Genomic DNA, 16428 nt, shown 5'->3' with positions numbered 1-16428 from the left:
CTTTTCTGTAAGGACAAAGATCAATGACGTAATCGCATGCACGTACCAGTGTACACCATTCGAAAAGAGAAAATAAGAAATTTTGAAAGTGATTGTAGTCTCTTCTGGTTGTGCAGTCTCCTTTCTTTGTCTTTCTCATAGTTATTAGTGAGCCATGGCTCTTTTGTCACTAGGCTGTCGCAGGCTACTTTCTCCCAAGCCGTTGGCGTCAGTCAGGACTTACGTGCCATATGTCATTGAGCAATCGGTAAGACCCATGCATACCTACAGTATTTCGTAGATGGAATTGCACCTGAAATGTTGATTTTATACCACCTGCATGATCATTATATTCCACCCACCACAGTTCATTCTACTGTGTTTCAAGATTTAAAACTCTTTATATAAAGAATATTGATTTTGTAGCACACAGACCGTACTATTCATCACTTCACAATCCACGTTACAATTCACACGTTCAGTGACTCAGAGAGGTAACCTTGTTGGATGGGCTTGGTGCTATGCTGCAGTGGTGTTCCATCACAGTAAAATGACATGCAACAACAAAAGCACAAGTTGCTATCGGGGACGCTCTTCTACGTACCACCCCTCCCCTTTGTTTAAGCTAAGTCCAGAATTCTTCAGGTGCAGTAGTGTGACTCAGCTGGTTGGCATAGAGAAACCCAAGCAAACGGTTGAAACTGGGTTTTCCGACTGCAGTTTGCTCTTAAGAGCAATCACAAGACATTACCTAGCCAATATAAGTGAGCTCTCCAGATCCGGGCGCAGCTGTCTATCGTCCGCCTAGTCCTTTGGCGGTGATTGGGCACACGTGCTTGGGTAGGTTCTGAGAGCTGGGCAAGTGTCCGCAAACCCTTTGGTCCCAAGCTGCCCATATGATGTAAGAGGAGGGGGATATCTGCGGTGGTAATATATGTATACCGTATTTGCCGGGGTCAGAGCCACACCAGTGAATCCTCTCCTCAAAATGTCACATTCCAGTTTTTAGTTGTTTTAATATTCAGGGTATAATCTAGTGATGTAACGGACCATGATTTTTTTACGAACGAATAATCTAGCGAATACCACCCAAGCGAACGAACGATTATTCTACTATTTGACAAGAAAATTCATTATTGACAATTATCAAGAACAAGACACAAGACAAGCGCTCCGACTCGAGTCAGAGTAGAGTATACCATGGTCTACCGGGTGTAGTCTAGTCGTTGTCTGCAACACAGTACAGAGTAAGTTTATGCATTCAAGTCAAGAGATCTAGGGTCGCGCGTGTGGTATGGCCCGCCCGCGAGTATTCGAATTTTCGAACCTTCGACCTAGATTTTATCCGATCGATTATTCGTTGAGGTCCAAGAGATCGAGGAAATTCGAATAATCGACTATTCGTTACATCACTAGTATAATCTGTAGGGTTAATTTTGTCAGAATGTTAAGTGAAAACAGTGCAGATATGATCCCCGGACAATAGTTACAGTCCTTGGCAACTACTTTTGCTTTTGCTCTTACGTAGCTGATGCGGCCCTCAGGCCTGGTTAGTGGCTACTGAGACATAGTGTAGTGAAATAGGATGAAACATAGGACTCACACTTGCCCATCCGTGGCACACACTAACATACTAGTGCCCATTGCTTGTAGTCTGTGTACACGGTACCATAGGTTGCGGAGTTTTTCAACTCGTCTTTTCCTTTCCATGCTGTGTGTGATTCAGGAGCGAGGCGATGAGAGGGTTTACGACATATTTTCCCGCTTGATGAAGGAACGAATTGTGTGCGTAATGGAATCGATCAACGATCATGTGGCCAATCGAGTAGTGGCACAGTTGCTCTTTCTTCAGAAGGAGAGTGGTAGTAAACCTATCAACATGTACATCAACTCTCCCGGTGGTGTCATCACGTCCGGACTTGCTATCTATGACACAATGCGCTACATCCAGCCGCCAGTGTCGACATGGTGTGTCGGCCAAGCAGCTAGTATGGGCGCTGTGCTCCTTGCGGCAGGAGAGCCTGGCCAGCGGCACTCCCTGCCCAACTCCAGAATCATGATTCATCAGCCTATTGGTGGAGCTCAGGTACTGATCCTAGCCACGTCTGCTTTGTTTATCTGCGCTGTATGCCATGTCAGTCTGTCCGCTCTTGCTTTTGTAAATTGTGTGTGTAATTAGTGATTTGGCTAGATGATGCAATCCTTCGTCCAGTTCTCATCTTCCCGTATGGTTACTGCTCGCAATGCCCTTGTTGCAGGAAGAGATATTGATCATGTTGCGCAACTGCTCTTTACATTGTGATGGTGTGTATTTCATTACCTGCAGGGTCAAGCCACCGACATTCGCATTCAAGCCGAGGAAATGGCCAAGACACGTGCAAAGATGAACGAGATTCTTGCCTTCCACACTGGTCAATCAGAGCAGCACATTGGTGGGTACTAGTACTTGGAACTACTGCCCTTCCAGACGTTCAATAGAACTCTCCTTATCCGGACATGTTGGGAAAGGGCTGCCCGTAACTAGGAACTGCCCGCAACTCAGAACATACATGCTATTTGCATGCAAGTAATCACAAGCTTTTATACTATTAAATCTGCAGTATTTTTACGTGCTGTTTTTCGTTGAAAAGTCATCTCTTGTGGCTCACGAGGGGTCAGAATGGTGCTCGGTAGACAGGGGTGCACAGATCTGGGGTGTGCGGATGAGTGAAGTTTTAGTAAGTTGTATGGAATTTTCCTACTTTGAGCCTCCAGTGCCATTCACAAGCACAGATTGTTTGTTATACACCCCTTTCTTTAGGCTTTGTTCCACCCGATATCTGTAGCATAGGCACAGCATACTTTGGAGTGCTGCCATTGCATCCCCAGCTCCTATGATTACTGCAGGAACCTTCCACTGGACAACAGTGTGCTAATTTCATCTGGAAAGATTCACTAATTCATGTGACTGTCTTCTTGTTTCTTCTCGTCCTGCAGATGAGGTGACAGAACGAGACCGCTTCATGTCTGCTGAGGAGGCACGGGCATTTGGTCTAATAGACAGTGTGGTCGGTAAGACATCGCCGGAGAATACGCAGCCTCGCAGTCGCATTGAAATATGAAACACATGTTTCTGCAGCCGCCGGCGTGCCTATGGTCTGTAGGTGACCTACACAGTGTGCGCAGCGTGCTGGAGTGATCAAGCTACAGAAGAGTCTGACAGACTGCTTGTCCTTTCCACATTGCCAGTCGATGAAGAATTTGACAGACTGCTTGTCCTTTCCACATTGCCAGTCGATGAAGACTGCTTGTCCTTTCCACATTGCCAGTCGATGAAGCACGACTGTTTACCAGAGAGATGTGTACAACTGGTTTGTACACCACCCTGTTGCCTACAAGCTCTTCTTCCTCCAAGCCGTCATCTACTGAGGCATGCATTGTCACTATCTGCAAATGACCAAAGCTTGAGCAGAGGACTTCCAGTGTTGTTTTGAATGTTGCTTATCGCAATAACAGCGGGCAGCTCCATTTAGCCCAGGGGGAACTCCAGTTGGGCTTCTGCTACAGGGCAGATTCTGCAAACTGTATCAACATTTGACAACCGAATCAATTTACATGAGTTGTGATCTGATCACAATTTAATATCATCTATTATAGAAAAGGAACTTGGCAGAGGCACTCTTCTCCCGTATGGTCATGGCTACTGATCTTGCCTTTCCTAACCGACGATCTTCACCAGCTATTGTTCTTTTTCTTCAAAGCCCATGTAAATATGTACATTGAAGTTGACTGTGGTGCTGGTATGAGTGATTTGTTGATCTATAAATCAGATGATGATTATGGCAAGAATTTTAGGTAGCACAATGCATGGAAAAGTAGTGCAGAAAATCAATTTAGCCACACTGAGGCAGTCACTGATTCTTCTGTGCACTGCACATAACAGCAGGGAATCACACCCAAGCCTACAAGCCACGTCTGTGCATGTCTTCTTGCTAGCTGCAAGTTCATGACATCAAGCACAGCTTTGGTTTCATGCACCCTTGTTTTAGGGAATATTGTGAGATGCCGCAACAAGAAAAATACCCTGGCCTATCAGGAACACACAACTCCCAGAGTGTGCTTTCTCCTGCATGTATGTCCCGACAGAAATTCAACTTGACATTCTCATGATGGTGAGGCTCCTTGCAGGCGCGATTTCCAACGTTTGCACAACTCTGTCAGCCAGCCAAATGTGTTTGCTGGTACATGACTTACATGTTACATGTCCACCACTGGCGAGTGGTCTATACAGGGCACGACTGAAAGTACGTGTACACCTCACATTGCATCCTAAAAAAGATGTTCACTGGAAAGTTCTTTCTGTGCAGTACTGTACTCTTGAGTCTTGGCACCATCGATAGTTTGACAACAGGGATAAGTTACACATGCATAATGAGGAGGATGATGTCCGTAATTGAACGTGCACCCAAGACCAAAATCACGATAAAAGGATAATGATTAGATGCAGCAAGGAAATACAAGCAAAGTCATCTGGAAGAAACAAGCGAGTCAAGTGTGTAATGATTCTGTGCCTGCTTTCATTCATGATAAAGACTATTAGTAATAATAATTATTATTCATCTTTTGGATCTACATGTACAAGGTCATGCCATATGCCATATGTGGGAATCAGGTATTGTAATGAGTGTGTATGAAATCGGGTGTGCGGTACACAAGTGCAGTACCAGACCATCAAGAGTGTGAGGAGTGGGCGCTTCTTGAGCTAACAATCATGCCAATACCGGCCAGGGGTGCAGAAGTTACGGACAATTTGCAGCCAGCTACATGATGAGAGACTCTGACTAATTACAAAAGAGGACCAAGAGGGGCTTGGATTGCAGCATATGAACAGAACTAATAGGACCTAGCGACCGAACAGATAGAACAGGACAATGGTATGCCATGGCTATTCATAGCAACCCAGCAGTGTCACTAGGTCGTGTTGCGGACACAGCTCAAATTAGAACCCTTCGTCCCAACCAGAAAAGTCCTCTGGAGGCGTCTTCTTCTGATTCCTGGATGCGGCATTCTGGTCGAAGTTCGTCAGATCATCATTGCCCTTCAGCTCTGGCATGATAGGTGGGTCTAGTGTGTGCTCTCGCAGACCAATCCAACTGAATGCACCAAACCACTTGTGGCGGCGTATTGCATCCACTCCTTCAGTGCCAACACCAAGCCGCTCAGTTGGTCGATGTTGGCAGAGGGCTAGTACCAGATCCTTGGCCTTGGCAGGGAAGTCAACAGCAGGGAATCGCTTGCCCTGCTCAAATCCACTTAGCACTTGGTTGTAGGTGAATAGAGGGTCAGAGGAGGAGAACGGTGGCCATCCACTTAGCAGCTCAAAGATGAGAATACCAATGGCCCAGTAGTCAACGCTGAAGTTGTGGCCGCGGTTCAGAATCACCTCAGGCGTCATGTACTCCGGTGTGCCACAGAATGTCCACGTCTTGTGGACAGACGGTGGTAGGTACTTGGCGAAACCAAAGTCCACAAGCTTACAATAGCCAGTGCCATCCAACATCAAATTACCTGGCTTGAGGTCTCTGCAAGCCAGAAAATAACATAGAAAAACACATATTTCCAGATCACAATCTACATCATCCTCATAGGTCGGTCTGGAAAACCAACAACTGTTAACCGAAACACCCCACTGACACAAAACCAAAGCACACAGCATTCAACTAAGCTTCCAACTGTATGCTACATGATTCACCAATAACAGCCTCATGCAGTATTGGTAATCTTCTTTAGAAATGTACCGTAATTCTGCGCATATAAGCCCACGGGCCTATATCCGGATATAAGCCCACCTCCGTTTATAAGCCCATGGGCTAATAAACAGACACAAATGCACCTCACGTGTCAAGTAGAATTTTTCACAAAATGGACTCTTCCTACCATGGTACAGCAGTTCAGTGCAGTTTACCAGTAGAGTATGGTAGGCCCACTATGAGCACGGACTTGTACTTTTTCGTGAACCCTCAAAATTCGAATATTGGCCCATGGGCTAAAAAAGGAACATGTTTTACTGGATATTTTCTCCCCAAACTGCATTATTTCACATATAAGCCCATGGGCTTATATGCGCGGAATTACGGTATGCACTACTTCTCAGCACCTTATGCGTAGATCCAAAAATGAAGGAATCTCAATCAAATGTCAAGCACCGCCGGAGTTCGGAGAGCTCTGCAAGATTGAGAGAATCTCCTAATATCCTGAGGGGATGCCGCGTTTTCTCTAATAAAAGCCCAGGTCTCCAATAATGACCCGGTGTAAGGGCTGGATGAAATAATAAGAGCACAGTCTCCAATAGTAGTGCGGGCCACAATTGGAGTATGCAGCACGTATATTGACTGCATATAACACAGCAGTACAGCATGCCAAGAACGTAGTAAGGAGGTCTTCGTCTACTACATGTACTTCCTTCCTGGCGCCCATGCTATGGTGAAACATCAGTTTTAACAACATTCCTCAGTTTAGGGTTGAGAAAATCAGTCTTGATATGGTCAGTTTATGCCTATATAGACTGGAGTTGGCTTGATAGTGGAGCATTGAAAAAATAAAAGCAATTTCTCCAACAATAGCAGTCTCTAATAGTAGCACGGGTAGAGCTGTCACTGAAAAAATAAGAACTCCGGGCTCAGAGAAAATAGGGTATTAGAACACATCTCCAACTTTCGCAGAGTCTCAAACTTCTCAATGAGATTTTAGGAACGCACCCTAAGATACAGACCTGAAGTGAAAATGTTCGGAAACCGTTGTGTACTTTCTGAAAGCACGAAACTCGTGTTTCGCAGCACTGAATGTAAAGCAGGCATGTGACACAAACTGAGCCTTCTCATACAGTCATTTGCAGGAAATGGACCTCGACTGCACCAGACTTCCACATATATCAGCAGAACAACTTTTCTGCGAGAGATTCGAGCATTATTTCCACAGTTGATTGGGAACTCGTAGCTGGTACGAGGGAAACATGGATGAAGTGAATGGGATTTCGGTCTTTGACCACTTTGTGGTGGGTGTGATCTACTCACCTCCCACCGCTTAGGAGCTGCATCTGTGCTTTGATCCTAGAGGGTGGAAAACTCGGCTTCTAGCCGAGCCTCATGCGAACTGTGATTTTTCCCCACTTATAATTATTTGTAGTGAAACTACCTGCACTTCCTCTATCTAGTGCTGCATTCATATTACATGGCATGGCTCAGTAGGTTAGGCAAGCAAACAGTGCAAAGTGACCAGAGAGCTGTACCCAAAGCAGTGTTACAAAAGTCACCTCAGATAAATGCACAGGGTGCAGACAGTGTATACGGATTTGCCATGTAATGTGAAATTCTGTCATCGCGGAACCCATAGACTGTAGTTGCACACTCTTGGAGGTTATTGTACTCTTGCTAGCACTACCATATTTCCGGAGCATAAGCCGCACCTACCATTTTTGCCACAAAATACAGACATCCATCCTATTTATCACTGTTTAATAATTTGATCATCGGAGTACAAGCCGCACCCCCTTTTTTGGGGTGAACTTTGAGTGTATATATTTATAAAAGTGCGGCTTATACTCCGGACAACACAGTACATGTACTAGTACCTCTCTAACACCTACCTAAAAACAATGTGGCGCCGATGGAGGTAAGCGATGGCCTCCACAACACAAGCGACAACAAACCGTGCTTCGCATTCGGTGAGACGTCCGCATTGGCGAAGAACACACCACATCTCTCCACCAAGACAAGGTTCCAAGAGCATGTAGAGATAGCGTGCATCGCGGAATGTGCGGTAGAGACGAACGATCAGCGGATGCGTAATTGATGCCTGCAAGTCACGCTCAGAGAACACATGTGCCTGCTGCTTGCGGGCTACAATCTCCTTCTTTGCCAGGCATTTCAGAGCAAAGGTACGATCCGTGTTCTGGAGTTTGACGAGATCCACACGTCCAAAGCCACCTGAGTAGGCAGACACGCAGAGTTTAGTTTTAGTTTTATTCCAAGCAATACATGGCTGGGGCAGCCAATGACCACTTTGCGTGGCGATTGAGCACATGGCTTATGTAGCATAATAACGGTGTATCGGGAGGGCTGGACAACGACTTTTCAAGCACACAGTCATGTTCCTGGTTTTACTTCTTGCCCCCTTTTGCGGAGGAAGAAATGGTCCTGTTTAGGTGATTTGAGATGCACGCCACAAGAGTCAAGAGTATATTCCCCATCCCATATTGCTTCCATATACAGGCACTATGGGCATGCACAGGCTCCCTGGACCCCCCCCCCCCCCAAAGTGATCGCGCAGCACATACGCTAAATATGCTGAATATGCTAAATATGGATATAAAACCGCTAGATATATAAATGCCCAACTTTAGCATATGGCGATAAACTGCTGAGACCATTCACAAAGTGGTCGCACTCTGCAGTTTAGTTATCAACATCTGCATCCCTGCTGGAGAGAGAATACAATGGATGGTGGCAAAGCTCGTGGGTGGAAAGAGAAGAGGGGGAGGGGAGAGAGAGAGAGAGAGAGAGAGAGAGAGAGAGAGAGAGAGAGAGAGAGAGAGAGAGAGAGAAAGAGATTGGCACACATACAAACACACATGCCGTACTAACCTGCTCCCAGTCTTCCCAGTACACTGAAGTCTGTGATACTTGAATTGCTGAGCTCTGCATCGGTTGATTGCGATGACGATACAGGCGAAGGCTGGTCAGCTTCATAAATACTTGTTGCAGCTGTGGACTCTTGCTTACCGTCACGTCCAAAGAGTCTGAAATATGTTGCCCGGTCAAGAGCTAGGACTGTAGAGTCACTGACAGCAACAACACTAGCTGTGCGCACATCATCAGTTTCCAAGGCTTTCTCGCCGAACGTATCACCTACCTTCAGTGATCGCAGCACCTTCTCCTTGTTCTTGTTTTCACGTTGTGTTACATTGAGCGTTCCTTCTTGCACGATGTAGAAAGTCTCACCCAACGCACCCTGGTTGATGATAAACTCTCCAGCAGCATAGCGCTCCTCGACCAGTGCATCCACTAAGCAAACCAGTTGCTCTTCCTTCATGTGGCTGAAAACGGGCTTGACAAATCTCAAGTACTGGCGGTGACGTAGCACACCCACACGCATTGTGATCATCTGGAACGCGGCACGATCCAAGCACCACACTGAATGCGGCTCTGAGCTCCCAGTAGTGTTAGCTAGAGCCTTGACGGTGGCTGTGCGCTGACAACCATACAGAATAGCGAGCTCACCAAACACTACCCCGGTGCCAAAGGTCTTGATGGAAGATCCATTCAGAAACACTTCGTACTTGCCTGAGGCACTGATATAGAACTCTTCGCCCTCAGTGCCCTCCTCAATGACGTTATCACCGGCGGAAAGTGTCTTCAAGGACATACTATCCACGATATCTTGGATTTGAGAAGGCTCAAGAGAACATAGGAGGCGATTGACTTTCAGGGCTTCACGAATGAGTTTCTTTTCACTTTCTTCCTTGGCAACCAGATTGACTTTAAAACCAGCCGCAGTGTTTTCAGACGGACGGCGAGCGATGACTCCGATCTTCTTGTGTGGCATAGGTTTCTTCTCCACAGATTTCGAAGATTTGATCTTCGAGAGAAAGCTCCTGTTCCCTGACGGAGCAGAGACCACAGTGGAGGCAACCATTGCATCCAGTTCCGCCTCCAGTCTTTCCACTCGCTCTGACAAGTGGGAAGTAATAACTTTTTCATCCCGGAGCAGCTGCTCGAGCTCCTTCACACGAGCTGAACTATCGTCCTCCATGGTACTTACAGTAAGTAGTATTTCAACGAAAGGGTCACAAACAGAGAGGTTATTCTCTCTTCAAAAACACCAGACCCTAACTCACGTCCTCCGCGACATGAGTTTCGTCGACCACTGCACTGCATGTAGAGTGATCGTCTGTCTTGGGTTTGCACCGCGCAAGAAGGGGTCCAACCTCGATCTCCGCCAGGGAAAAGCCGGTTGCCAAAAGAAGACGGTCGTGCTTGATAGATGTGGGGACCTTTTCTATCGTACCGATCTTTGTGCTGCGCGTGGCGCGTTGATCAGATCGGAGTGCAAAGTATGCATGTCGCCGTCATGCACCTGCGCTGGCCATGGCATGACCTTGCCGCTTGCGTTTTTACACGTCCCCCCCTAATGGCCCTAGCCCTTGTACACACTTCCTTTTTTGGATCAGTCTTGAAAACAAAAGACAAGTACAGCAGCAGTAGCAGGGTGCAGTGCAGTACAACCGCGAACCGTCTCTCGAAGATAGGTAAGGCGGCGAGGCTAGCCGGGGCATGCGGCACGGGATCAGCAGAGTAGGCTTGGCCAGCAAAGTAACACGGGTTAGTTTTTTCTTCTCCCTAGCTGGAGACGAAAATTCGAGCCAGCAAAGACGTTACCATGGTTACGTAATTACGGTAGTAGAACAGCAATCAGGCTAAACATGATGGACTGAGTTGTCAAATGCTCTCGAATCACTTCCTAACTATTACTTACCTAAGTAGGAATCGGTGGATGTAGGTGCTCTTCGCCTCGACGCTCTGTCATATTTGGCCTGGGCCACAGGTATGATTTGAATTGTACATGTGTAGTGTGATATTGTTGTTCATCAGTTTGAGGGAATAAAAATTAAAAGAGAGAAAGTCTAGCTACAAAAGTAGAGAGTTTTTGAATTCCGAATTTCGGTATTTTCGGAATCTTGTGGCAGGAGTCGAAAAAGTACCGTAGAATCCTGCGGATACGGATAAGCCCATGGGCGTATCTGTTTCACAAGGACATTTCGGTGGGCTAATATAATACAAGAACACGGGCATATATGGTACGCGGGCATGGGCTTATATGCCGACACCAAAATTGTGCTATTGAAAAGTACCAAGGAAGTGATAAGTACATGGCTGAAAACCACTACAGTCCTGGTCCATTTATCGGAAACAGTCCCGCTGGCTTTTGAAAGTCCGATTTGGGCCGAATTGAGGATCAAAAACCCACTTTGAATCTCAAAAATCTGGGTTTGGAATCTGCTTGTCCATACATTTTGCCATGGCATACCTGTCCCAATTTTGTAAAACCTGGCTGAATTTCTATTGCCCTGTTCTTGGACGTTTCTGGCCTCAAATGTGGCACGGGTCACACAATGCAGGATGTACTGACTGTTGCTTTCACGATATCTACAACTACAGTGGAGATTGGATATAACGACCTTGGGTATAACGACAAATCGAGTTTAGCGACACAATTCTGTTGCCCAAGTTGTTTAGCAAGTTCTTTCTGTACATTATAGATCGGGTATAACGACCTCGAAAATAACGACAGATCGAATTACAAATAATCTACGTGGAGATAATAATTTTAATATAGCTATGAATAGGATGAAGGCCGCAGACATCACGCAACTACGTTACTTGTTTGACATGTATTTACTGTGTATTTTATAACAAAAAATATTATTGAAAACCCAGAATCGATTTTCTTGTTCCTATCATCAGTGGGAAAAAATACGGAACTAAGGATACAACCAAAGAAACTGAAGTTATTATTTAAAAGGGGAAGTTACGGCAAAAATCAAAATTTCACCAGTTGTAGTCTTCGGGGTGCTGAGTCGAATGGTCTTGGTCCGAGGAAGCTGAGACGCTCCCTTCCTACTTGAATCCCAATCGAACTCGCGCACTTCCACCGAAACTGGGTGACTGCGCCCTACTAGATGGGGATTTGTATGCAAAATGTCACTAAAAGCGCCATTTCGTTCTTATAAAAGCACGGATGACCGCCATTGGCCCATATGTTGTAGTCTTTTGGACGCTGAGTCGACTGGTTTTGGTCCGAAAAGGCTGCGATGCAGCGTTCCTCCTTTATTCCCAATCGAACATGGTTGAACAAGCGGTCACGTGCTCCTGGGTGCCCAAATCACCTGGTCACCACGCCAGCAGGCGACAACTTTCACACCTAGGTTCAACTCGAGTGACAGGACTGCACCCAAAAAAGGTCAAACAGGCTAGTAAGTTGTACCCTGCAGGCACGGTGACCAGGTGACTGGCGTACGCAGGAGCACGTGACCGCTTATTCAACCATGTTCGATTGGGAATAAAGGAGGAACGCTGCATCGCAGCATTTTCGGACCAAAACCATTCGACTGAGCGTCCAAAAGACTACAACATATGGGCCAATCGCGGTCATCCATGCTTTTATAAGAACGAAATGGCGCTTTTAGTGACATTTTGCATACAAATCCCCATCTAGTAGGGCGCAGTCACCCAGTTTCGGTGGAAGTGCGCGAGTTCGATTGGGATTCAAGTAGGAAGGGAGCGTCTCAGCTTCCTCGGACCACGACCATTCGACTCAGCACCCCGAAGACTACAACTGGTGAAATTTTAATTTTTGCCTTAACTTCCCCTTTAAGTACTGTGTAAGCTGTGTAAGTTTTGTGTAAGCAGAAGGAGCACGTTATTCCACTGAAGTTGTATTCGTAGGTTGACACTTCGTTCAGTGCCTTCTCGCCTTTGGTTACGTAATCTTGTTACCTTTTTGCGTTTCCTCTAGTGGTTTTATTGCACTTGTATCTTGTTGTTATTTCTAACACCTTTCTATTACTCCCCAGCACTGATTTGGCGTATGTGAACCAACCCTACAATGTAGGCAGGAAGTAGATAATCAAGCGAGGTACAGAGGGCTTGATGGCTGATCAAAGCCCAAGGGTCCAGCCCGAGGGCCGTAGGCCCAAGGGCTGGGCCCGAGGACTTTGATCAGTCATCAAGCCCGACTGTACCTCGCTTGAATATGCTTCAGACGATCCCCAACATTTTTTTTGATTTTGAATCAAACTCGCTTCATTCTTTGGGTGATCTCGAGTGTGGACAATGTCGGCCTTTCGTTTGGGATTTCAGAGCAGCCTGAAGTCTAAAGTGCATGTCGTTTTCGTCCCGTTCGTAAGTTTCACACAGAGATTACAGCAAAGGGAAAGTAATGTGAGTGGACGAAAACCTGTTTCGTGAGAAATTTCTCAGGACTACGTGTCAAGAGCCAGACGTGGCTGAAGAGTCACGGAAGTATTTTCACTTCGACCATACACGCCTTGCTCACGCTGCATACTGCTGAGAGTTCTGCGGTGCTGGAGCTAGATTTCCAACTCCACAAGTCTAAAGTGCATGTCGTTTTCGTCCCGTTCGTAAGTTTCACACAGAGATTACAGCAAAGGGAAAGTAATGTGAGTGGACGAAAACCTGTTTCGTGAGAAATTTCTCAGGACTACGTGTCAAGAGCCAGACGTGGCTGAAGAGTCACGGAAGTATTTTCACTTCGACCATACACGCCTTGCTCACGCTGCATACTGCTGAGAGTTCTGCGGTGCTGGAGCTAGATTTCCAACTCCACAAGTTGAGAGCCACCGCATCCCCGACCACCACCCCTATCGGTTTCTTGTTCTTATAGCCAGATCACCTTGAAAAGACTGTGATTGGGCATGATCAGGGCTTTGATGGTTTTGTCGTACAGTTGCCAATGGCAGCGAGCTTTGATGGTTTTCTCGTACAGGTTGTCAATGACAGCGGGCTTTGATGGAATATCAAAGCCCGCTCTCCGAGGCTGCTGATTGGTCGTAACCTATAGCAAAGGGCACGTGGGTCGTTTGAACGTTCAACCAAAGAAGTCAAAAACTACTTTTCTAATATTCGGTCTGTTTTCGGATTGCAGAACGGCTCGCAGGTATCTTGCTTTTCCCTGATGTGAACGTGTCACAGTAGGATGCCGATCATCTGAAATTTGGCTATTCGACCGTTCAATTGGTGCACTGGATGTATGGCAACAGGTTGGAGTAAATATTTATTTCATAGTGCCATTTTGAGGAGTTGGGGTGTGTCTAGCTCCTGTCATACTGCTGAAGAGAATAAGACATGCTGAAACTATGAGGGAGCGTGCATGTTTTAGATGGATGTGGGACCGCTCCCTTGTCCCCGAGCATACTCCTCATCCGAACTCCCTGGGGACAGCGCTGAGCCCTAAAGGGTACGGATAATCGGTGCTCTCCTGTATGTTCGCCCCAAGCTGATCATGGGATGAAACCTCGCCCTTAGCCTAGGTAAAAATTGTCATGTACATTGTGTTAAACTCAGCCTCAGCGACTGGCTAGCTATGCTTATTGCCAGTTATTGGTACTGGCTTGAGGTAAAACTGTATACACTTCATCATACCAGTATATTATTATTATTAGAGAGGCAGCTTTATTGGTTTTGTGTCTGGATTATGCAGCATCCCGGGTCACTTAAGACCATGGGGAGTACAAAGAAAAAGAGAGAGAAACGCTGTGAACAGCAAATCCACAATGATGCATGTACAATCTCTTATACAACTAATCTGCTAGAAAGAGACTTAACACAAGCAGGTACAGAAATTATTATTGTTATTATTATTAACTCGGATGGAGAGCCAAGGATTATTTGTAAAACGTAAAAAGGACCAAGGAACTACAAGTACACTATAATGTCCACTAACACCACCAGTTACTAAACAATCAGCTCATGCGATAACAGCTGTTAGCCAGCCAGTTAGTTGTAGAAGGTCAGTACATCAGTGTCGTGCAATGTTATCGCATGAGCTGATTGTTTAGTAACTGGTGGTGTTAGTGGACATTAGGGAGGTTTAGTTCCCACGTAACGGAAACGCGTACGTGGGTGATCCACGTAAAGTGGATGAAGAGCATCCACGTTGCAATGTTGTGTTTAGTCACACGGAACAAACAAAAGCATGAAGCGAAAGGCCCAAACCTGGTCAAAGACGAAGCTACCCGGGCCTAAGAAGCTCATAGAATATTTTGATTTCGTGCTTCAGAAATTTCTTCAGCTGAGCACCCTCACAGCTCGCAAAATGCGCTCCATTCTGATTTTCACCCATATTCTGGCGGAACGTGGGTGAGCCTCCATACACGGTATGTCGTGAATCAGAAAACGTCTGTACGTGGGTCACTGAGTATCACGTGGTACACACACGTAAAGTACCCACGGATTACGTGGGACTAAACCTCCCTATTATAGTGTAACTTGTAGTTCCTTGGTCCTTGTTATTATTATTATTATCATCTGACGAAGCCTCTTTTACGAACAAACGTACTAGTATCACAATGCATGGTATGTGTTGAAAGACTGATGTAAAAATCTAAAGAAAATCAGTTTATAGCTTTTTCGGAGACAAAAATGCAATTATGAAAAGAATTCGGGTGGACACACCCATTCCCATAGCGCTGCACATCACATCCGAACCAGTTCCGTTATTTTTACAACGTTTCGGCACTTGGCCATCGTCAGGCAATAACAATGAATACCGTGGAAGCCACACAAGAGCAGTATATACGCAGAGTGTAGCGCCAAAAAAGATGCGAATTATGTCACCTAGTATGCAGAAGGGGGGGGGGGCAGTGAGAGAGAAAAGGCGCAATTAGCACGTCACGGAGGAGAAGCAGCAGAAGGTAGCGCGCATTGTGCTCTGTGAATGGCGTTACGCAGAGTGTAGCACCAAAAAATAAAATGATGCGAGTTATGTCACCTCTATACAGAGGGGGGAGAGAAGGTTCAACTGTGCACATCATGGAGAAGAAGAGCGCGCTGTTGTGCTCTACGAAGTGAGGGTACATGCCAAATAATGATGGTGTTAATTCTAGCACATTACAGGAGGGGAGCACGGAGGCCCATGCGTCAATGCACTATGAGGTTAAACTTCCATGCCAAACTGTTACCACCAGGGACGCGACAAGGCATCAGGAACAGAATGGATTTGAGTGACCCGCCTCATATTATAATTATTCAGTGATATTGAAGTAGCAGCAGGGGAAGCTGAGAAAATTCACAACAAACCCCATCCGGTGCTTATGTTCACATGGGGCTTGGCATCACGAATCTCAATCGCCTCGCACAGTTTGCGATGGGCTCGATCATGCTCTCTTCCTATTACTTCAACTGCAGAGGATGCACTTTGCCCATAGTTAAGCTTGCATCCAGGGTGAGTGGTACGAAAATGTTGGCCCCATGGCTTGTCGAGTTCCTGTCGTCTTGCCTCACCATCATGCAATCAGAAAGTATAAAATTCCGGTTAGAGTCGTATATGAGCACACTGGTAGCCTGAGGCGCACATTGTGTCGCTCCGCCCTCGTTCCTCCTCTATGTGTCAAGGCTGCAAATCCGCTACAACCGAAAAAGAGACGTTGCCCAAAGGGGCCGTGTATCTCGTGTATATCCGGGGGACAGGATGTATGTATGCAGAAGAATGTTGTATATCAGCTGAAGTGCAAAGAATGTCCGGAACAATATGTTGGTGAGACTGGCCGCTTTCTGGAAACTCGCCTGGAAGAACATAATGGTGAGGCAAGACGACAGGAACTCGACAAGCCATGGGGCCAACATTTTCGTACCACTCACCCTGGATGCAAGCTCAACTATGGGCAAAGTGCAT

General features: G+C 46.2%; 2 protein-coding genes and 1 long non-coding RNA gene across 3 annotated transcripts in view; 2 read left to right on the top strand and 1 right to left on the bottom strand.

The window, feature by feature from the left end:
- The first annotated feature begins 59 nt into the window (after window positions 1-59).
- On the top strand, window positions 60-3747 carry LOC135806485 (ATP-dependent Clp protease proteolytic subunit-like). Its single transcript, XM_065320676.1, has 4 exons — window positions 60-247; window positions 1706-2065; window positions 2306-2411; window positions 2956-3747. Exons 1-4 carry the CDS (start codon window positions 155-157, stop codon window positions 3078-3080), a joined length of 684 nt encoding a protein of 227 aa, XP_065176748.1. The 5' UTR covers window positions 60-154; the 3' UTR covers window positions 3081-3747.
- A 545-nt stretch (window positions 3748-4292) lies between these two features.
- On the bottom strand, window positions 4293-9953 carry LOC135806477 (cGMP-dependent protein kinase 1-like). Its single transcript, XM_065320666.1, has 3 exons — window positions 8601-9953; window positions 7604-7943; window positions 4293-5540 (listed from the first exon to the last, which is right to left on the bottom strand). The coding sequence occupies exons 1-3, from the start codon at window positions 9766-9768 to the stop codon at window positions 4958-4960; spliced, it is 2091 nt and encodes a 696-aa protein (XP_065176738.1). The 5' UTR covers window positions 9769-9953; the 3' UTR covers window positions 4293-4957.
- Window positions 9954-10404: 451 nt separating this feature from the next.
- The window catches only part of LOC135806486 (uncharacterized), an 8428-nt gene continuing 2404 nt past the window's right edge, over window positions 10405-16428 (top strand). The window contains exon 1 of the long non-coding RNA XR_010551233.1: window positions 10405-10560. This is a non-coding gene — a long non-coding RNA (uncharacterized LOC135806486). The remainder of the gene's footprint in view (window positions 10561-16428) is intronic.

Source organism: Sycon ciliatum, chromosome 1 (genome assembly GCF_964019385.1).
Source record: "Sycon ciliatum chromosome 1, ocSycCili1.1, whole genome shotgun sequence".
Lineage (NCBI taxonomy): Eukaryota > Metazoa > Porifera > Calcarea > Leucosolenida > Sycettidae > Sycon > Sycon ciliatum.
This window is presented reverse-complemented; position numbering and strand designations above follow the sequence as displayed.

Coding starts and splice junctions, on each gene's coding strand:
- LOC135806477 (XM_065320666.1), bottom strand. CDS start 9,768: ATGGAGGACGATAGTTCAGCTCGTGTGAAGGAGCTCGAGCAGCTGCTC. Junction 7,944..8,600: donor ACTGGGAAGACTGGGAGCAG/GTTAGTACGGCA, acceptor CTGCCTACTCAG/GTGGCTTTGGACGTGTGGAT. Junction 5,541..7,603: donor CGGCGCCACATTGTTTTTAG/GTAGGTGTTAGA, acceptor TCTGGCTTGCAG/AGACCTCAAGCCAGGTAATT.
- LOC135806485 (XM_065320676.1), top strand. CDS start 155: ATGGCTCTTTTGTCACTAGGCTGTCGCAGGCTACTTTCTCCCAAGCCG. Junction 2,066..2,305: donor AGCCTATTGGTGGAGCTCAG/GTACTGATCCTA, acceptor CATTACCTGCAG/GGTCAAGCCACCGACATTCG. Junction 2,412..2,955: donor TCAATCAGAGCAGCACATTG/GTGGGTACTAGT, acceptor CTCGTCCTGCAG/ATGAGGTGACAGAACGAGAC.